The sequence below is a fragment of the Hoplias malabaricus genome, chromosome 3 (assembly GCF_029633855.1).
Source record: "Hoplias malabaricus isolate fHopMal1 chromosome 3, fHopMal1.hap1, whole genome shotgun sequence".
Taxonomy (NCBI): domain Eukaryota; kingdom Metazoa; phylum Chordata; class Actinopteri; order Characiformes; family Erythrinidae; genus Hoplias; species Hoplias malabaricus.
In genome coordinates this window covers 29857792-29874213 of record NC_089802.1, presented here as the reverse complement: position 1 = coordinate 29874213, position 16422 = coordinate 29857792, and the positions used below count along the sequence as shown (strand labels likewise).

General features: G+C 42.8%; 1 protein-coding gene across 5 annotated transcripts in view; it reads right to left on the bottom strand.

Annotated features, from left to right (window-relative positions):
* The window catches only part of mpp2b (MAGUK p55 scaffold protein 2b), a 48223-nt gene that overhangs the window by 28407 nt on the left and 3394 nt on the right, over positions 1-16422 (bottom strand). For 2 of the 5 annotated variants that reach the window (XM_066664880.1, XM_066664882.1), the window contains exon 1: positions 575-672. In XM_066664880.1, coding sequence (XP_066520977.1) covers positions 575-647 — 73 coding nt within the window. In that variant the 5' untranslated portion in view covers positions 648-672. Of the gene's footprint in view, positions 1-574; positions 673-7643; positions 7706-9085; positions 9165-16422 lie in introns of those variants that run through there. The other 3 variants (XM_066664884.1, XM_066664883.1, XM_066664885.1) reach the window with 3 other exon arrangements.

Sequence of the window (16422 nt, the reverse complement as noted above, 5' to 3'; positions counted from 1 at the left end):
TAAATCCAAAAGCTTTAGACACAGCCTGTAATCAATTATATATTCTATGCATCATAAATTTGTGGACACTCAGTGATTGAGCTCCATTTGGTGGATGAAACAGGGATGGTAACTTATCACTGCTGCTGTTTAGAGTGAGCTCTGGGAACACCGAGCTGTCAAAGAGTTTCACTGGGTGGAGAGGACGAATCTGGACTTTTACAAACACCACCCAGGCCAGGCTCCAATCACCTCCCTTCAAGCAAATACTGATAACATCATAAACATGAACACAATATTGACTTTTAATACCATTGATATGGTACAGATCTAGCCCAAACTTGTATTAAAATCTTCCCATAAGGATATTAATAGCATAACATTAAATGCTAGATAACTACTTATAATAATTCTTATCAGCAATAAGGATCCAATTAAGATAGCTCTACCCACAATCCACCAGGACATAGCTCCACAATGAATTAAATTGTTATCAAGAGATATGTACGTCCTGCTTCTCTCTCTCTCTCTCTCTCTCTCTCTCTCTCTCTGTCTCTCTCCCCACCAACAGCCCCCCCTCCCACCCCCACCTCACCTCCAGGACTCTCCAGAGAGTCAAGTGACCCCACCTCCTGCAGTGACAGTCTGTTAAAGAGACTCCCAGCCATGTTCCAGCTCCACCGCTGCCCTCTGTCTCTCGCTCTGCCTCTTGCTCATGCTCGTCCTCACACTCCTTCAGTTCCCTCCTTTTTTTCCCACCTCCTTGACGTCAGCCCTGGCTAGCAGGCGGCCCCTCCCCTCTCCTCTCCTCCCCTCCCAGCCTCACTATTCTCTGCTCCCTCACTCCCTCCATCTCAAGACACTATGACAGTAGACACTATAGTACAGTAGGAGATTTTGGCTGTAGCTCTGGTTATTATATGATAGTACTATAGTGTACTATAGGGTCCACTGTCTTAGGGCCTTGAGGGAGTAGGCACTAGAGTACAGTAGGTTCTACAGGTAGGGCTGAGCTATAGGAGCTTTATGATAGTAGGTAGCAGTTGACCAGTATTATCCACTGTACCACAGCACCTATGTCCTCCATGTCCTCAAGACTTTACTACAGTGGGTCCTACAGTACAGTAAGTAATACTGCTTAGATTTAGTTTGCCATCACAGTCCTCACAGCCAAAAGCATCTCCTTTTCTCTGTGCTCCTGTGCTCTTTAAAAAGACTGTTCTTCAAGGGTGTTCAAGGAAATGGTTCTGTTTAAAACAGTGAGTTCTATATAAATCCATTGGCATGGCGAAATAGCTCTTCAGACAGATGGAGAACATAGTATATGATTCCAAGTGGTTCTATTAAACACAAAAATAAGTCCAGCTCTTGTAAAAAGCTGGGTAATCTGACAATAAAATGTTAGTCAACATATAGAATCACTTTCAAATATGTGCTGCAGTTTGCTACAAAGAACCACACACACACACACACTTGAAAATGATGGTTCCACAGGGGTTTCTAGAGACCCATAAAGACTTTAAGAACCTTCTGCATGATTGAAAGCTCCTTTGCATTGTGAAGGGGCTATGGATGATTCTGTATAGAACTTTTTAGAAAAGGCTTCTCTACTGTTATAATCAAGCTTGTAACAGTAGAGGAATTGGTGCCATAGAGAACCCTTTAAAAAAGGTGGTATGTAGAACGATCTATAGCACATTCTCCACCAATCTGAAGAACCCCTTCACAATGCAAAGAAGCCTTTCATCATGTAAAAGGTTTTTCGGATGTTCAGGGTGCTTTATAGAACCATTTCATTAAATAAAGAACACTTGTAGAATCAGCTTGGCTGTCTGCTGGAAGTGGGGTTGGCCAAGACAACAGGGGGTGCTGCCCCTGTGCAGTGCATGTATCCCAATGCCTGGGTGCAATGATGGGGACACTGTACTGAATAAAAGGCATGGTCCTTTGGATGAGACCTAAAAGCAATGTCCTGACTTTCTGAAGCCCTGCCCCCCATCTTCAGTCACTCTGTCTCGTCTGCACAATAAACACTACCCACTACAAAGTGTACACTACACTGTGCCAGTGTGTCCCAATTCATTTCTTGATTTCCTGAGGAGATTATACAAACTGTGTGTGCACAAACCAACACCTGAGTCACACCGAGTACAGGACAATGGACAGTAAGCAGCAGGCGAAGGGTGAACAAGGCTCCTGGTCCTCTTTTGATTTTTCTCCTTACACCTTTCGGTTGGACAACTATAATGGACCACACCCTTCTCTCTTTTTTCTCTGTCTTTTGCCTGACAACCACCCTGAGGGATCTTGGCACAGCTAAGAGCCAGACAGAAACAGAGAGAGAGAGACTTGCAGTGGAGCGACTCCCCCGAGAGAACAGAGGAAGGGGAGGAGAACTGTTCCTCTTCCCCCAGGCTCTGAATCCTTCCAGAGATAAAGAAAAAAATAGGAAGAATGATCTTGATCTCCTCTCCAAGCATGATCTTAATGTGAGGTAATGAAGATGCACAAGGTCTTGCTCTCATCACCAAAAGCAGAGGCCAGACGGACTTGGCGAGCGCCAGCCGCTCCCTCTCCCTTTCTCACTGTGCCGCCCAGTTCGCTGACATCTCTTTGTTGCCAGAAATCTTTGTTCTGACGTTTGGAGTCATTGCCCGAAAGACGTGAGGCTTTGAACGAGTGCTAGATCCCAAAGCTTACCCCCGTCGCAAAGCCCAGACTTTAAAGGCGGCAAATAAGAATGAGTTTTTGAAGCTGTACGTGAGCATATTTTTGGCTGTAACACCACTCAGAGCTCTGGGAGTCATTCATCCTCAGGAAAAGAGATCACGCAGACAAAATGGTGCCTCTGACAGTCTGATAATGTAGAGCTATGGGGTACGATTAAACAGAGATATCCACTGGTGTATTACTGTAAACCCGAGAAGTGCAGAAGGCCAAGCATTGACCCTATATTCAGGAGATCACTGGTTTTATCTCCGGTGATGTCTCAGCCATCGCAGGCTAGGTTATTTTATGGGTAGTGGCTCTATGTACCACAGTCATGAGGGATGAGTTCTGCTCTTCTAAAACACCTGATGTACTAGAAAAAGAACCCTTTTCGGTACTGCATCGAACGTCTTTCAAACAGGTGCTACATAGAACCATATCACCAACACCAAAACAGAGCCTTAATTAAAGAAAACTTCATTATTGAACCCTCTGTATGACCCTCTTTAAGTCATTCACATTTTCATCTCTCTCTCTCTCTCTCTCTCTCTCACTCACTCACTCTATATGAATGTAAATCTAAGTTAATCGCTCCATCACTCACAGTAAAGCATTAAGGCAGAGCAGTATTTAAAGTGCTTCTCCTAAGCTGAGTTTAACATTACCCCTCTATTCCCCTTTGGGGAGAAAGAATCCTCTGGGAGATTCAGAGTCAACTCAACTGAAGCATATCAGGGAGCTGCAGAGCTCAGAACAGGAAGTCCAGAGTTATTTCAACAGAAACTCCCTCATCTATTAAAAGGTCTCTATTCACATATAGGTCCAGTTCTCATCACTGAAGTGACCAGCGAGCGAAAGTACATAGTGGATATTTCTAATAAAGTGACCAGTGAGTGGAAGTATAACAGGTAGTGTTTCTAATAAAGTGGCTAGTGAGTGAAAGTACAAAGTGGGTGGTTCTAATAAAGTGGCCAGTGAGTGGAAGTACAAAGTGGTTGTTTCTAATAAAGTGGCAAGTGTGTGGAAGTATAAGGGGTAGTGTTTCTAATAAAGTGGCTAGTGAGTGAAAGTACAAAGTGGGTGTTTCTAATAAAGTGGCCAGTGAGTGGAAGTACAAAGTGGTTGTTTCTAATAAAGTGGCAAGTGTGTGGAAGTATAAGGGGTAGTGTTTCTAATAAAGTGGCTAGTGAGTGAAAGTACAAAGTGGGTGTTTCTAATAAAGTGGCCAGTGAGTGGAAGTACAAAGTGGTTGTTTCTAATAAAGTGGCAAGTGTGTGGAAGTATAAGGGGTAGTGTTTCTAATAAAGTGGCTAGTGAGTGGAAGTACAAAATGGGTGTTTCTAATAAAGTGGCAAGTGTGTGGAAGTAAAAAGTAGGTGTTTCTAATAAAGTGGCCAGTGAGTGAAAGTACAAAGTGAGTGTTTCTCATAAAGTGGCCAATGAGTGGAAGTATAAGGGGTAGTGTTTCTAATAAAGTGGTCAGTGAGTGGTACAACTACAAACTCGCTTCCAAAAAAGTTGGGACACTATACAAATTGTGAATAAAAACTAAATGCAATGATGTGGAGATGGCAAATGTCATTATTTTATTCGTAATAGAACATAGATGACAGATCTAAAGTTTAATCTGAGTATATGTAACATTTCAAAATTTCACAGTGTCAACAAATCCCAAAAAAGTTGGGACAAGTAGCAATACTTGGCTGGAAAAAGGAAATTGAGCATATAATGAACAGCTGGAAGACCAATTAACACTAATTAGGTCAATTGACAACATGACTGGGTATAAAAAGAGCTTCTCAGAGTGTCAGTGTCTCTCTGAAGCCAAGATGGTAAGAGGATCATCAATTCCACCATTGTTGCGCAGAAAGATAGTGCAGCAATACCAGAATGGTGTTACCCAGCGTAAAATAGCAAAGACTTTTAAGTTATCATCATCAACCATGCATTACATCATCAAAAGATTCAGAGAATCTGGACCAATTGCTGTACGTAAGGGTCAAGGCCGTAAAACTCTACTGGATGCTCGTGACCTCCAGGCCCTTAAACTTCACTGCACCTCAAACAGGAATGCCACTGTCAAGGAAATAACAGAATGGGCTCAGGAATACTTCCAGAAAGCATTGTCAGTGAACACAATCCACCGTGGCATCCGCCGTTGCCAGCTGAAACTCTACAGTGCAAAGAGGAAGCCATTTCTAAACAAGCTCCACAAGCTCAGACGTTTGCACTGGGCCAGGGGTCTTTTAAAATGGGGTGTGGCAAAATGGAAGACTGTTCTGTGGTCAGATGAGTCACGATTTGAAGTTCTTTATGGAACACTGGGGCGCCATGTCATCCGGACCAGAGAGGACAAGGATAACCCAAGTTGTTATCAGCGCTCCGTTCAGAAGCCCGCATCACTGATGGTATGGGGTTGCATGAGTGCTTGTGGCATGGGCAGCTTGCATGTCTGGAAAGGCACCATTAATGCAGAGAACTATGTTCAGGTTCTAGAACAACATATGCTCCCATCTAGACGTCATCTCTTTCAGGGAAGACCCTGCATTTTTCAAAAAGATAATGCCAGACCACATTCTGCAGCAATCACAACATCATGGCTACGTAGGAGAAGGATCCGGGACTGAAATGGCCAGCCTGCAGTCCAGACCTTTCACCTATAGAGAACATTTGGAGCATCATAAAGAGGAAGGTGCGACAAAGAAGGCAAAAGACGATTGAACAGTTAGAGGCCTGTATTAGACATGAATGGGAGAGCATTCCTATTTCTAAACTTGAGAAACTGGTCTCCTCTGTCCCCAGACGTATGTTGAGTGTTGTAAGAAGAAGGGGGGATGCCACACAGTGGTAAAAAATGGCCTTGTCCCAACTTTTTTGGGGATTTGTTGATGCCATGAAATTTTGAAACAACATATTTTCCCCTTAAAATGATACATTCTCTCAGTTTAAACTTTTGATCTGTGATTTGTGTTCTATTCTGAATAAAATCTTAGATGTTGGCACCTCCACATCATTGCATTCAGTTTTTATTCACAATTTGTTTAGTGTCCCAACTTCCGGTTTGTAGTATAAGGGGTGGTGTTTCTAATAAAGTGGCCAGTGTGTGGAAGTATAAGGGGTGGTGTTTCTAATAAAGTGGCCAGTTTAAATGTTTCATTTAAAAATATAATAACAATAAGAGCATGTTCTCAAACCCGAGTGCAAAACCTCAGGGGTTGGTGTTGTGCTGAGAGGATCACAACAGGCTCCTCTCCTGTGTCTCTAAGCGAGTCTCTGACAAACTGGACGTCCATATGGTCATGTGGCGTCTCGCGTTCTCATCTGAGGCTCTGACGACAGCACGCCTGTGGACTGCGAAGATGAAAAGGCTGAATATATGCATGAGCAGAGGCATATGCTCGTACATCCACAATGCAGATGCTATCCATGCCTGCAGACGACAGACGGGGCTCAAACCTGTGTAGAGCCCCAGTGCTAAGCTCATATTAAAATTATGAGTAATATGTGACTTAAAATTACAGCTAAAAATCATTGTGATGCTCCACTGAGCGGTAATGGGGGAACAGCCACTGTCATTGCTACTCTGGGCTCAGCACTGCAGAAACTGCACTATGTAACTTTTGGAAGAGGATAGGAAAAAACCTTCCCTGAACATTCCCCTGGATTTCAGTACAGTGCTGTTAAAGTGAATTACATTCTGCAACTGTAGGGTGTGCCCAGGAGCAAAATTACTGTAGTGTTTCTTTTAATGACTTTTCATTTCTCAAGTGTTCATTCCTTTTTTACAGGTCCATTTTTTTATGTACTAATTTATTCATACGGTTTATTCAGGTGACACTAAATTAATTAAAATACATGTGTAATTGGATGGTATCTTCACACCAAATGCAGACTTTCAATTAGTGTAAATGCAATGGTTTATTTGGCCTCTGTTAGATTTCTGCCAATTTAGCCTGGTGACAGAGACTCACCGACGAATCATCTTTGTCTCTGGGATAGCATAGCAACAACCAGCCAATCAGGTATTTGTATTTGTTTCTCGGCTTCTGGTGCTTTCCGACAGATAAACTGAATAGAGATCAGAACAAAACGAAATACACCCGCCAACAACATGCCCAAAGGTTTGTGGACGCCCTTATAATTCATTCAGACTATGTCACAGATGTATGAAAGTACGCACGAGAGCCGTCGTTTAAGAGGGTCAGCCTCTTGTTGGAGACTCTTTACTACAGAATCACTATGCAGCAAAAGAATCTTCATGCCCTAAGGAACCTGTTTGCACCCCTTGTCCATTTTAATTTGCAGAAATTTCAAATCAAACTTTTCACATTTTAATATTATTCCTTCATATTTTGTTCAGTGTGTTACAGCCTTTAAAATTAAGCACAATTTGTTATTTTGTTATGTGTGAATTAGGTCTCGTCTGATTCCTTGTACTGTGTGCTATATTCAAAAAGTATCCTTGTTACTCTCCTTGTGGATGTCATGAAAAAAAAAATTATCTCTATTTTATTTTTAGTTTACTTCATCATCTGAACACAGCAGCTGTCCTTCACACAGTATGAAAATTTCATGATTAATGTTCAACAGAAATGCTCCAGAATTAACTTTTAAGTTAACATTTTACACGGACTTCCATTGAAAGTTAAGCAGGTCTGTTTCATCTCTTATAAATAATTTACTATGTTGGAGATACCTTTTTCTCTGGACAGCAGCGATATATAAAAGTCTCCAATGTCATGACATCACAGTTACAATGTTGTATAAAACAGTGGTGACAACCAAGGCAATGACATGAGGCTGGAGACGGAGAAAGACATCTTGAGTGGATGAGAGAAAAATGGTGAAAGGAAGAGCAAGAAGATGAACAGAGAGAAGAAAAAGAAAGAAAGAAAGAAAGAAAGAAAGAAAGAAAGAAAGAAAGAAAGAAAAAGAAAAAGACGAAGGAGGCTCACCTGAGTCAGAGCTGGCTGATGCAACAGGCATTTTTAGTGTCTTGGGACGTCAGGGCTTTGTACTGAGAGAGAGAGAGAGAGAGAGAGAGAGAGAGAGAGCAGCGTGTTATTATATAACACATATTAATTAAATAAGCACATTTAAATATGCAATATTCTTGTTCTTTTCCAATTGACCAGGCTACTCCATGCACTCTCAGTAAGATACAAATGTAGCTCCACGTAAATAAGACACTACAAAAAATAAATAAATAAAAAAATAAAAAAATCCTGGTTAAAAACATTCATTCGTTTATTCATTCATTCAGTCATTCATTCATTGTCTGTAACCACTTATCCGGTTCTGGGTCACGGTAGGTCCGTAGCCTACCTGGAATCACTGGGCACAAGGTGGGAACACACCATGCAGGATGTGCCAGTCCATCGCAGGGTGACACACACTCATGCATTCACTCACACACTTTAAAACTAGCAGAATGATAAGTTTGTGACCAAATTAAACATAGAAACTCAAAATATCAACACAGGTGGATTTGTTTATACACGAATGGAGAGTTTTTATCCACCATCTACGTTTACCATCACATTTATACCAGAGACAGCGGGCGAGGCAAAACAAGTCTTTGAAGCCTTTTTTCTTTTTTGGCGTTGTCCAGTTACCCATAATCATACGTTATGACTTAAACATGTTCTTATATATTTGTTAGACACTTTCATATTCACTGGTGCTTTACAGTTGACATCTACTTCCCAGCATCCTTTAGGAGAGCATAAGTTATGAGTAGGACGTGTTTGGATAAGTTCGTATGACCTTCTCCCCCGCGCTGCAAGATCCAATTATCACAGAGAGTCCATTTCCAGATCCCTGATGAGTCTCTATATGCTGAGTGTTCATATAACACTTTGAGAAGTGTTTAAGCCATTTAGGCCATTAAACTTGTTTAGCTCTGAATATTCCCAACTCCTGCCTTGCTCTGAGATGGACAGAAACCAGTGGCTGGAAGCCATGTCCCCATATTTTACAAGGGCCATTTATACTGCTCAGGGTCAGCAAGACTCTCTGAGTGGATGAACGGCAGCTCAGCGTGAGGCAGCTTGCAAAGGACCAAAGAACTGCAATGTTACTCCCTTGCTACATAAAGAAAAAGAAGAAGAGGGGAAGACAATGAAGGGAGAAGAGGGGTGGATGAATGGAGGAGGTTTGGAGGAAAACTACATGGTAGAGATGGAAGAAATGACCACACCAAGAGCAAATGAAATTTATGGACTGACTGGCCACAGCAGGGACTATGACGGTGATGTCAAACTGCTTTTGTTCCTCGGTTGCCATGACAGTGCTGACCTGTACAACGCAGAGAAAACTGACCAACACTGAAGAGAAAAGCAAGGTGCAGAAAAGACATTCAAAGATCCCACACACTGACCTTCATTTGTTAACCCACCTGTCAAATAACACGGCGGCCCACCTGATCGTCACGGATACAAGACAATCCTGCCCCTTCCTTCACGGCGTATTTCTGATTGGAAAAGGTAATTAATAGAGATAAAAGGAAACAGAACGAAATATTTTAAAAGAGTATGACAACTTTCAATCATTCATCTTCATTCGTCATACATTCACCCTGTCAGAAAATACACTCACACCTGTGGACGGTTTCACACACTCATCAAGTCACTCTCACACTCACATTTGTGGATTCACACACTCCACCAGTCACACGTTGTTGGACTGAATTCATGACGTAATGTTTCTGAAACTTCCATAAATACATGGATGCTATTTGTTCTTGCATTGAAGCTGAGGTTAAGTAAAAACCTTAGTGACATGTCAGTAAGCTGGCACTTATGTGGACCCACAGGAAAACAAGATAATATCCTGCTTTGCTTTTACAACACTTAACCTAGAAGGCAACTAAACTCTATAGTGCACCCACAGGGGGAGTTTGCCAAAGACAATTCATGCAGTGTTTTTATAGTGTGTATGTGTGTGTGTGTGTGTGTGTTCTAAATGGACTGAAGTCTTACAGACACCATTACTCATGGCACACACACCATTAAGTACAGAGCCAGAGCTTCTAAATGAGCTACCTGACTGCGTTTTAAATACATATGTAGACACAAGGAGACAAATATACGTCTCATTGAAGATTTTAGACACCGACTGGGCCATGTCCATGTAAAGGCTTTGCATAACTCAGCAGTCTGTGTGTGTGTGTGTATAAATCAAGGTTTCCTGACTAAGCTTAATCCTGAAGGAAGATGCACCAACACTCAAGAAATGAAGACGCTCTGGGAGACGGCTAATACAGAATGCAAAGACGGTCTAAAACTCTGAAAGCTGTCTCCTCCTTTCTGACCATCTTCTCCTCTTTTGCCCCTCCATTTAACTTGGTAAACGTGATGATAATGAAGCAAACGTAAGCTCAGTGGACTAATATTTCTCCTCCTACAGCAGTCAAGGTGTGAAATCCTTTGGAACCCTCTGCAAAGTTTATAAAAATGTTATCATCATTTGTTACTTTGTGTTGTTGAAGCCTGGTTTACCTACAAGCAAGTCTTTGGGACTGCAGCATACTCCTCCCTCACAGGGTGCACTGTAGGCTCCCCCCGTTAGGTTCATCCAGGGTGTCCTTGGTAGCTTAGCGACTAAAACTTAGCATGAACTTTTCTGACAAGCTTTCAGAGGCTTAAACATGCTGCTGATTTTCAAAACCAAAGACACCAAGGGAGAGTTGTATGGTACAAATTAAACAGCATTGAAGAACTCTACAGATAAAGTGCTTATACTATATAAGAAACGATAATGGTGTGGGGCTAGTATATATATACTAACATATGTCTCTAAGCCACCAATGGCAGTGCATAAACACAGCATAAACACACTAATTCCAACAAGGTCATGAGGAGCAGGACTTGCCCAGAGTGAAGCTGAGGCAGCCCTAGGGAGCACTGCTGAGGTCACTGCATGAGGGGGGGCATAACATCACTGTATAATCAGGACAGTGCAGGGCAATGTCTAGTAGCGAAACGTCATTCCAAGCAGTTTGGTAAATTGAGCCCAAAAACAGTTGGCAGATGGACATACAGCTCACAGAAATGACCTCTAACACCCAGTGTGAATCCCTGTATTTCAGCAGAGGACTCTCTTCATTCCTGTAAGCAAAGCAAACAGACATCTGGTCTGTCTGAAGAACTGAAGTCTTGTTGGCTCAGAGGAGGTAGGAAAAAGCACTCTGCTTGACTGTAAAAGAAGCCAGTTCAATACACTGATTTATGCACTGAAAGGCTAAGACCTTAGAAAAAAAAGACATGTATGCTGCTTTTCCGAGACGTTTAGCTGAGGCAATCAGCAATAGAAAGTGGTAAAATCCACTTGAGCCGACAAGTAAATCTCACAGCAGACAGTGGGTGGAAACACTGGGACTGAAAACCCTTACAAATGCCACCAATCAAATTAGGTCCACCTAGGCAAAGCCCAGAATCAGAGGCTAAGTGCGGACAGAATTTACTCCCATCCGCAGGAGCCTGTAGCCATACTCCCTGTCAAAATATTCCAATGACAGGAATACGTGAAAGGTGTACTGAAAAGCCTCTGAGATTGCTGAGTCATAATTCATGAGCTAGCATAGGGCTAAGTGTATGCAGACAAGCTGCAAGCTGTTGTCTTACTCCACATTCCAGATCTAACCAAAGGCCCTTCCTGAGTGGAAGCTTTCGAAGCAGGTCCCTTATCTACAGAATAACAGAAGGAACCATGATCTGGCTCCAAAAACAGCAGCAGTAATTCAGTTTTCAATATATGGGTGGGTGGGTCAATATATGGTGGCGCAGCAGGTAGTGTCGCAGTCACACAGCTCCAGGTTCAAAGCCTGCTCCAAGTGACTGTCAGTGACAAATGGGACTAGCCATTTGTTTGGGTTGCCACAAGCATAACCCCTACCTCAAAATCACAGGCATTTGATCTGCAATTTGCTATTGATCAAAGTCCTTGGAAAGAACCAACTCGTGTGTCAAGACCCTCAAAGTGGCAGAGGCATACCTGCTGGGAGCATGCAAGGCCTAAACAAGCCAAACAGACGTTTGTAGAAGAAGTACACATCAAATTTTGCAGTTGTAAAATGGCGGCCGTGCCAGATAGAAAGTGATATTTATTCTGGAAAAATCCATTCTCAAAGCTAACTACTTTATGTAGCAGAGTGCACCCATGAGTGAAACTGCCAAAGTGATGTTTTTTATTACTCAAAGCTCCTTATAAAAAGCAGTACCTGACTTTGGATCAGGAGTCATGGTTGATTCCTCTGCAGCAACAATAGCATTGTACGCTATGATCTGGCCCAGTTTCATGGCAGAAGGTTAAGTCAGAGTCGACTTAGCAGGGAGGCAAAACTCCAGTCCTGGAGGGCCAGTATCCAGCACAGTTTGGTGACTATTCCAGCTCAAACACAAACCAATAAACCTGGTAATGGACAGATATGTTGAATGAAATAATGAAGGTAAAAATCACCTGAATGTGTTGGGCTCTGGCCCACCAGTACATCCCTGGTTTAAAGCAAGTGACCTGGTCAACTGGGACTTGCCAAAAGAAGTCTTTCCACAGTGTTTCATCTACAATTTTCTCAGCCAGGCAGTTGGAGAGAAGGATCTCATATGTGCCTCCTAGTCCTCCCTTTAATGTAGCCCTGTAAGACAACTTGCATTTCCTGACTTGATGTTATATCTAAACCGGCAAGTTTCCCCTGCCTCACATTTCACAACATGTTGCAATGAAGGCATGCTCATCTGAGAAGAAGCCCTTCCCTAAACTCTGACAGTGTCACTAAACAGGACCAAATGATGCTGCTGTGAGAGCAAGAAAGAGGCTATTTATGCTATTTTAAGTAGCATATTGGAATTGACTAGCATCCTGTCCAGAGTTTGTTTCTGTCTTGCTCCCAACGATTCCAGGTAAATTCTGGACTCAACACGACTCTGAACAGGATGAAGCTGTAACAGAAGATTAGATTTTGAATCATTTTACTGTATACACCGATCAGTCACAGCATTAGAACGACCTCCTTGGGTCTACATTCATTGTCCATTCTCACAGCTCCACTAACTATCTGTTGGTCGAAATACTATGTCAACCCACTTTCACCCTCTTCTTCAATGGTCAGGAGACCCACAGGGCAGACAGACATTGATTTGGGTGGTGTATCATTCGTCTTAGTGTTAGATGTGCTAGTATGTCTTGACCTGGTACCAGTGGATCAGACACAGCACACACTGGGTTTCCCAAAATCTGAAAATGTTTGGAATTGTGTAGACTCTGTGGTTTTGCATGATGCAGTAGTAAGCTTCACTGATTCAGTAGCCACAGATGCTCGGATGCAAAGTGAACATCAAGTGCCCTGATTGTGATGACCACTTCTGCTCATTTCTTTCTCTCTCTCTCTCTCTCTCTCTCTCTCTCTCTCTCTCTCTCTCTCTCATCCTGCCTCCCTCTCCCTGATTGATCTGTTCTGGCATGGCTGTTGCGACATCAGGCTTCCTGTGGTGACACACAACCAGCAATCATCTAGACAAAGAGCACAGCTGTGTGTGTATGAGTGTGTGGAAGGGCCATGTGGATATGTCTCGGAGTATGCAAAGCTCCACAGAAGAAGAGGTTCAGGAGCTATGCAAGGACCTTGCATACCTATGGCAACTTGAACAACCCATGAACCCATGAACAACACTCCAGGGGCCCTGCTGTGTCTGACCCACTTGTTACCAGCACAACACACACTAACACACCACCACCACCACATCAGAGTGACTGCAGAACTGAGAATGATCCACCAGCCAAATCATACCTGCCCTGTGTGGGTTCCAGTCACATACGGAGGCTAACAAATTATGCAGAGCAGCAAATATAGAACTACAGAGTGCACCAAAATGGCCAATGGAGCTGAATGGACAGTAAGTGCGCTATGGAGGGTTCTTTGGAGTGACGGGAGCTCCAGACATTTGGAATCAGGTGGAGTGGGGGTTTTGATCTAGTACTAATGATCCACCAACACAATCACATCCTCTCATCAATGTTCCATTAAAGTCAGTGAAGTGAACTACAGTTAGAGCTGTATTGGCCCAAATTGGCCCAGTCCATCTCCTCTAAAGCATTTAACGTGGAAAAAAACCTGCCTCCAAATTTCCACTAAAGCGCCCTTCGAAGTGTAACCAACAGTTAGGCAACACAAGCCTTTTGCCCACGGCAATAAACACTCAAACAGGGTCCTAATCCAGGGGCCCTGAAGCGCTTGACGTGCTGCCCAACTAAAAATAGCCCTCCAGTCTCCCACCGGTTTGCTTTCTCATTACTTTACAGGGGAAAACGGTTGTATCCAAGACAACCGTGATCACCTCTCTCTCTCTCTCTCTCTCTCTCTCACATGCACTCACTTCCTCCTTTCACCCCCTCCTTTGTGCTGCTTCGCCATGGCAACAGGAAGAATTGCATAAAATAGTTATAAGCCAGTGTGATTATTTAAGACCGAACCTGGCGGACGTTTCAAATCTCTGATCTTTGGCTTCACTACTGTTCAATTATTGAAGCGTTACTGTAAAAAATTATCAGAGAGAGGACGACAAAGGCTGGAAATGGCTAATTACAGGTACAGTATAATCAAAGACCAGCTGGCCCAAATGACCGACTGGCAGGAAAGGCTTGACTGGTATTCAGCAGGGATGTCAGCTATCACCAGCTCTATTTGTTCACCGCAGTTTAGCAGTTCTCATAACTGTATAATTACAATATGGCTTGAAGTAAACAGTCACACTTCACACAGACAGCTGCAACACACTTACCTCTTTACTACTCAGATAGGAAATGTAACCCTGCTGACCAATTATATAGCAAATGCTTTTTTTATAAAGCAACACACCCACTCTTTTAAAAACATGCTTCCTGTTCCACAACTTGCCTCTCACTCCATCACAAACCTGAGAGTGACAAATGTATGTAAATAGACCTTTCTCAGGAGTACACATGAGGATATATGTAAATGTTTTGGTAAAACCTTATCCTAACCTTCCCTACATGTTGTGGCTGGCTTAATTATTCACTATAGAAGGTGTTACTATAGCAAGCTGCTGCTGCTATGCAGCTGTGTGGGGCTTGTACACGTAGAGAGGACTGAACAAAAGCACGCAGGCGTGTTTATTCGTTCGCACACACACACACTTTACCTGACAAGGTAATATGCCAATTATTAGCCATAACTAATCATTAGAAGGCACAGGTGCAGAGAGAATGGAAACTACAGCACATTAACATGAGGCACCATTTGTTTTCAGAGTCAAACCATATTGAAAACAGGTCAGTAGCTTTCTAAAGTCCAGAAAAATGTGGGATCTACACCTCTTATATTTTATTTATCATTTATTTTTTTAATGCCAAGAACTGATTCTAAAATTAAGTCTGATGCATCTGTTTCTATGTCATGCAGCACATACTGTAAAAAATTACACATCACATAATGTATGCAGTGTAGCTCTGAGCATTTGTCGTCAGAAGCGGTGCTACTAGTGTCCAAAGGCCAAACGTGTCACATCACATCACGTCATGCATCAGATACAGCACAAAACTATAAAGCAGATATTCCCCATGCAGAGAGAGCACTGACAAACATCAAGCTTGGGTTCAGTGCTATACTCAGCCATCACCACCACCAATAAGCAGCAAACCATATTTATAAAAGTGCACTTATTTCTGTAAAGCATAACTCCCGTGAGAAGTAGAAACACACTGTTTTGAAGTCCATGAAGGAAACGATTTATGCTTCCTAGAGCGGGTCCTACACATGGGCGTCACCATCTTTAAAATTAGTCCAAAGATGATGTCAGTATAACGGCTTTTTCATGAGGGCAGCTCTGGAGAAGCGAGTTGAATCCCTGGTGCCAGAAGGAAAAACAGTGGTGGACCGAGTGAGGGAACATTCACGGCTGAATTGCTCTTGAGCTTGGCACCTAACACCCTAGTGCTCCCTGGGCGCTGAGTTGGCTGCCCTCCACTTCTGGTACGTGTGTGTTCACTGCACTTATCACTAGTGAGTGTATGATGTGTGCTGTGCAGTGATGATAAAGCAATTTTCATGTTTCATAATGTGAAAATGGCTTATTGCTCTTTCTGCACGTATTCATTAAAGTTAGTTTGGAAACAAACCTGTTGTTTTGCAGCTGAAAGCTATAAGCTGCAGTAAGTAATCTGGTGAGGAAGCGTTCGCATTTAATGTTGGCCTGTTTATTTATTAATGACTTTAGACTGACGCATTAGGTTTACTTTGAGGCCGTAAGTGTAAGATCCTGAAGAGGGCGCTGTGATGCACAGAGGAACTGAATAGAGCTGGAAACCCAAAGCAAAAATCCGCACAGTAAAGTCTGCCCACTGGGTGGCCATCTTAGTAACACCAGGCAGATATCGCTCACTTGTACAAGGCTCATTCTGAAAGGGGAAAGACCGATAAACTCAAAACTAAATGCCACAATAATATTTTTTAAACCGAAGAGCTAGATGTCCTCTGGAAACATACGCCATGTTAAAACTTTAAAGTTAAAGTCAGGGAGCAGCATGGTAGCACAACAGTGTCATTGTCACACTGCTCTAGGGTTTGTGCCTGGGGTCACTGTCTGTGTGAAGTGTGGTGTGTTCTCCCAGTGTCTGTATGGGTTTCCTCCAAGTGTTCAGATTCCTCTCACAGTCCTAATGACTGGATGAGTGTGTGGTGCCCTGTTGATGGATTGGTGACCTGTCCAGGGTGTGTTC